Source organism: Dendrobates tinctorius, unplaced genomic scaffold (genome assembly GCF_039654945.1).
Source record: "Dendrobates tinctorius isolate UK_male_01 unplaced genomic scaffold, ASM3965494v1 ptg000054l, whole genome shotgun sequence".
NCBI lineage: Eukaryota > Metazoa > Chordata > Amphibia > Anura > Dendrobatidae > Dendrobates > Dendrobates tinctorius.
The window spans coordinates 16685412-16691411 of NW_027361722.1; the positions used below are offsets into that span (position 1 = coordinate 16685412).

General features: G+C 40.7%; 1 protein-coding gene across 1 annotated transcript in view; it reads left to right on the top strand.

The window, feature by feature from the left end:
• The window catches only part of LOC141091566 (cell surface glycoprotein CD200 receptor 1-like), a 52292-nt gene extending 46766 nt beyond the window's left edge, over positions 1 to 5526 (top strand). The window contains exons 4-6 of the mRNA XM_073577229.1: positions 1001 to 1103; positions 3084 to 3138; positions 5364 to 5526. Coding sequence (XP_073433330.1) covers positions 1001 to 1103; positions 3084 to 3138; positions 5364 to 5483 — 278 coding nt within the window. The 3' untranslated portion in view covers positions 5484 to 5526. The remainder of the gene's footprint in view (positions 1 to 1000; positions 1104 to 3083; positions 3139 to 5363) is intronic.
• The last annotated feature ends 474 nt before the right edge of the window (positions 5527 to 6000 follow it).

Consider the following 6000-nt stretch of genomic DNA (forward strand, 5'->3'; position numbering starts at 1 on the left):
TAAGTTCCTTAGAGGGTCTATGTTCCAAAATGATGTCACTTGTAGGGGGGTTCCACTGTTTAGGCACATCAGGGGCTCTCCAAACGCGACATGGCGTCTGATCTTAATTCCAGCCAATTTGCGTTGAAAAAGTCAAACGGCGCTCCTTTCCTTCCAAGCTCTGCCGTGCGCCCAAACAGTGGTTTACCTGCATATATGGGGTATCAGCATACGCAGGACAAATTGCTCAACAACTTTTGGGGTCCAATTTCTCATGTTACCCTTGGTAAAATAAAAAAAAAATTGGATCTGAATTCATTTCTTTGTGAAAAAAAAGTTAAATGTTCATTTTTTTTAAACATTTCAAAAATTTCTGTGACTCACCTGAAGGGTTAATAAACTTCTTGAATGTGGTTTTGAGCACCTTCAGGGGTGCAGTTTTTAGAATGGTGTCACTTTTGGGTATTTTATATCATATAGACCCCTCAAAGTGACTTCAAATGTGATGTGGTCCCTAAAAACAAAAATGGTGTTGTAAAAATGAGAAATCGCTGGTCAAATTTTAACCCTTATAACTTCCTAACAAACAAAAAAAATTGGTTCCAAAATTGTGCTGATGTAAAGTAAACATGTGGGGAATGTTACTTATTAAGTATTTTGTGTGCCGTATCTCTGTGATTTAAGGGCATAAAAATTCAAAGTTGGAAAATTTTCGCCAATTTTCCATTTTTTTCACAAATAAACGCAAGTTATATGAATGAAATTTTACCACTAACATGAAGTACAATATGTCACGAGAAAACAGTGTCAGAATCACCGGGATCCATGGAAGCGTTCCAGAGTTATAACCTCATAAAAGGACAGTGGTCAGAATTGTAAAAATTGGCCCGGTCAGGAACGTGCAAACCACCCTCGGGGGTAAAGGGGTTAAAGCTTAGGTTGCATGAGTTGGCACTGAAAACTACTAATGCAGATGTATTTCGTATTCTATTTTTACTTTTCTTCTTGTTTTTTTTTAAAGGTGCCGAAGCAAATCAATTAATCTTAATCTTAAGCGTAAGCTTAATATTAATCTTTGTGCTATTTCTTGGGATCCTTTTGTTGTGGCAGCGATCATATATCAGGTTTGTCTCCTGAAATCTAATATTTCTTAGCTATTTAGTATAAGATTGATACAAAGATGCTTATTAAAGAGACTCCTTAGGGGACAATGAAAAGGTTTAGATGTATCTCAAATAAGGCGGCTAGTTTGGTTTAGCTATTGAAATTAGCAGTCAAACATCACCCTTGATACATGGCACTGATAATATCGACATCTAATTGGCAGGAGAACCGGCTGTCGCTCCCCCAAGGATAGGTCATCAATGTAAAGGTTCTTGAGCAAATAACAAAATTTAGCCCGAAAGTGTCTAGTTCCTTTGGGTCTCTTTTACACTTGTGCCATAATCACAAACAATCACTTTACAAAAGCGTACTATAGGTGATAAGTTGCTGATAACTGGGGGTCCTTCCATTAGGAGCACACTTATCATGAGTACAGATAAACAGCATTTTTAAGGAAACCCTGTGTCATGCTCCTGTGTTTGAACCCTTGAGCCTCTGTTTTATGGTTGGCTACTCTATACCCTGAGCCACAGCAGACATACCTTTTTCCTGGTGTTTAGGTTTTGCTATTTAGTCTGCAGTCTGTTTGGCATAAAACAGGTGTTTTCATTTGTCTGCCCTATCACCTTTCGGGTGCGGCTTTATATTCTGTCCCCCTGCTGGCATTTCCTGCTGGTGATATTTTTATTTGGATGTTCAGCCATTCTGCTGTAGTTTAAAGCCAGTCAGGGTATTTCCAGCTAGGGATTATCTCTTTGCTGTTTCTGTTCTTTGCTCTGCACCTAGCTTATGTTTCTTTTTAGGAAATGGAAGCAATATAATATAACAGTGCGCCTCCCAGTCTCAGATTGGGCGGCTGAGCTGTCAATCAACACACTGACAGCTCAGCATGCCCTTGCACCAGACTGGATGACTGAATTGTCAATCAAAGTACTGACAGCTTCAGCATGCCCCTGTACCAGATTGGACGGCTGAGCTGTCAATCAACACTGACAGCTCAGCACAACCTTGCACCAGACTGGATGGCTAAGCTGTCAATCAAAGTACTGATAGCTTCAGCAGGCACCTGTACTAGGTTAGATGCCTGACCTGTCAGTAACTGCATCCCAGACACATTGAGAGGTGGAACTGTTATATACATGAACCAGCAATGTCAGTTGGAGAATTTAGATTTACCTATTATCCCGAGTGAGCAGCTACACTATCATAACACCCTGATGGAGCACACAAGTCACTTGGTGCTCCTCTTGGTCTCTTTGATAGACAACACTTTTCAGACACCAAGGCCAGACACAGTGTAAAATGTCTCCATCTGAGCATTACAGTAAATTGCTCTGCAGTGGCAACCCTGGCATGTCAGGCATGTCACTCTCCACAAAGAGAAATGTTACCCATCAAATGCCAGTCAGAGGCCTCTCATACAGCCAAATCAGATTTTATGCTTTGCACTGATGAGGGGCAACACCATGAAACACGTGTTTGCAAATTGAGATTCTGAATTGGCTTTTATCTTAGTTCATGTGACGAAGCTTATTTAAGGGTCGATGTTGACTTTTAGGATTGCAAATCCAATAGGAGGCACTAGAGCTCAAATCCTCTTCCTCCTTGAAAAAACAATTTGCGTAGTCTCATGGAAATACACAAAGCTGTCATGCTCCAGTCAAGAAAGCAACGGCCAGGCCGCGCATTACGGTCCGATCTTTTACCGAGTGGCACGGACATCTGGATGAGTCTTATGGATATAGATGGGTTCTGTACTTGGTTATTTCCATTAACTATCAGTGCACAACTGAGCACTGTTGCCAGAAAACTGAGGGCCCCCAATCTCATAATTTCAAGGGTTACGAAGTTGTAGGACCCCAAATGATCAGCAGTGAACACCTTATGGATAGGTGGTAAGCCCTGATTATAGCACACAACTTTTGACACCTGTCTGGAAATTTCTATGACCAAATCCAAAAATCCTCCCCAAAAAATCACCATCATTTTCTGCTCTCCAGAACTTGTCTCAGCATGAATACCAACAGTCCCACCATGCAAGAAAATCCCGGCACGGTAAGAATTTATTTATTATCAGAATGTTTCACTGTATTTTACTCAAATTCAGGAATTTTGGCATAGCGCACTGGCTGTGTCACAGTTTGTATAAAAGATAGCTGAAAAGGCTTTATGGCATTGAAGGGTGAAAAAAAGTCGCAGATCTGAAAGACCATTGGCCTGAATTGTAATTTTCTAACTAATCATCACACATTGTAAGCCACTGAGACTTTAAATTTCACATTTCCAAATTATTTTTGGTCAACTTGAAGAGACCATTGTACGAGGTCCCCAAGGTGCATGAGCCCTGAGTGTGATGGATGGGTACAGGAGCTGAGACATATAGCTCAGGTACAGGCTGTGTAATACAGTTGATACCCAAGAGTGATCGGAGCTAGCTCCGGTTGCAACATTTTAACCTCTTAGATGCCACTGTCAATCATGACATTCACATTTCAGAGGGTAGGAATTGGAGGTGTCAAATTTGATATCCATCCTCTACACCCGTGATTAGGGATGAGCGAGTAGTGTAGCATTCGGACTCGCTGTACTCGTTACGAGTACCTCCTAATACTCGGGTACTTGTAACGAGTAGCGAGTCCAATGTAAGTCTATGGGAAATGCGAGTAATGGGCGGAGACAGTGCGAAGACTGTGCCGGGCTGTGCAGGACTGTGCTGGCCTGTGCGAGATTGTGTTGGCTGTGCAGGTACTGTGCGGGGACTGTGCCGGGCTATGCGGGGACTGTGCGGGACTGTGCTGGGCTGTGCGGGGACTGTGAAGGGCTGTGTGGGGGCTGTGCTGGGCTGTGCTGGGCTGTGCGGGGACTGTGTGGGCTGTGCGGGGACTGTGAAGGGCTGTGTGGGGACTGTGTGGGCTGTGCAGGGACTGTGAAGGGCTGTGCGGGGGCTGTGCCGAGCTATGCGGGGACTGTGCGGAACTATGCTGGCCTGTGCGGGACTGTGCTGGGCTGTGCGGGGACTGTGAAGGGCTGTGCGGGGACTGTGAAGGGCTGTGCGGGGGCTGTGCTGGGCTGTGCGGGGACTGTGCTGGGCTGTGCGGGGACTGTGAAGGGCTGTGCGGGGACTGTGAAGGGCTGTGCGGTGGCTGTGCTGGGCTGTGCGGGGGCTGTGCAGGGCTGTGCGGGGACTGTGCGGGCTGTGCCAAATATTGCGAGGCTAGTAGTGAAATACTCGCCAGGATTCGAGTACCGCGAGTACCACATTACCCGCCGAGTACCGAATCCTAACGAGTATGCTCGCTCATCCCTACCCGTGATGGGATTGGGGATGCTGGTGGGCTGTAATTACAGCCATGGGCCAACTGAATGCATCCTGATTCCTTGTCTATCATGTTTTACACGTCGGCTACAGCATTGCGTATCCAATCAAGCAATCATATAACTGTAGATTCAACACCATTAAGAGTATTAATTAAAAATAATAAAAACAGCAATGAGTATATAAAAATGTACGGTAATCCTAAACATATAGTGTAAAAAATATATATATTAGTTTGGATAATTAAGCAAACAATACCATTTAGATATTAGTAGTACAGGTTGCTTAATTATCCAGAATAATAAAGTAATAAATGATAATAATAAAATAATAATAAATAACTAAGCAAACAACGATTTTATATATATATATATATATATATATATATATATATACCTCAATCACTATTTGCTTAATTATCCAAACTAATAATAAAATATTAATATATTTATGCCATGTGGTGAACATAGAAATAGGAAAAAAAATTAAATGTCAGAATTGAGTTGCTTATGTTACGTCGCGTCCCCTCCAAAATGGAATAAAATGAAATCAGAAAATCACTGACTGACAATGGTAGCTATAAAAGGAAAAGTTTGTCTTACAAAAAATATCCTCCTGTAACGCTTATGAAAAAAAAATAATTAGAAAGTTATTTTTATCACAAAATTAATGTTGTAATAAAGAAACCCCAAAAATAAAGGCAACATTTCAGTTTTTCTTTCTCGTTTTTTTCTTTAGCCCAGAATGTGGTAAAATGAATGATAATATTCACATCTGCCACTTGTCTTACAAACAACAAACTCTTGTATGTCTATGCTGATGGGAAAATAATACAAAATTATAGGTCTTGGAAGAAAGGGAGGAAAAAATTAAAAGGATAAAAAAACAACTCCGTACATTGCTTAATTGGATATTTTTGTGTCAATAACTTATGGAACTTTTTATCTCTTTTTTTTCTCATTAGATTGAAGAAGTGGAGCCATACGCTAGTTTTACTGAAAAAGTCAATACCATATACAGCACAGCCGGTGACTTTACAGAATATAAAGGAACTCAACAGACAAGACCAAACATCCATCAATGAAACCTTTATAGAACACAAAATCCTATACCTTTTGTACATGAATGAAAGCATTAATTTATTTGTCGCTCTCTTTTGTTTGTTTGTTGTTTAATTTTTTACCTATAAGAAAATTGTTATTCAGTGAAGAACTGAAAATTGGACAAATATTTTCAAAATCCGGAAAATCCAAGTTTTTTTTTTTCTGTTGCCTTTGTGCGAAGGGGATTTGCACTTGTATATATTTACTTGTAATATATGGCATTAAAAATACATAATTACTTTTCCACTAGAGATGAACTGATCTTTTAAAATTCAAATTTGCCAACTTCGTTGAATTTTCCCAAAAAATTTAATTTGCTGTGAATAAAATTACAATAAATGGACGGCTTGTAACTACACCCCAGAGTACTGAAGGAGACAGCAGGAGAAATTTTTGAATCACTCTCCATAATATTTGAAAATTCTTGGAGAGCAGGAGAAGTCCCAGAAGAATGGAGAAGAGCAAATGTTGTTCCTATCTTCAAAAAGGGGAAGAAGG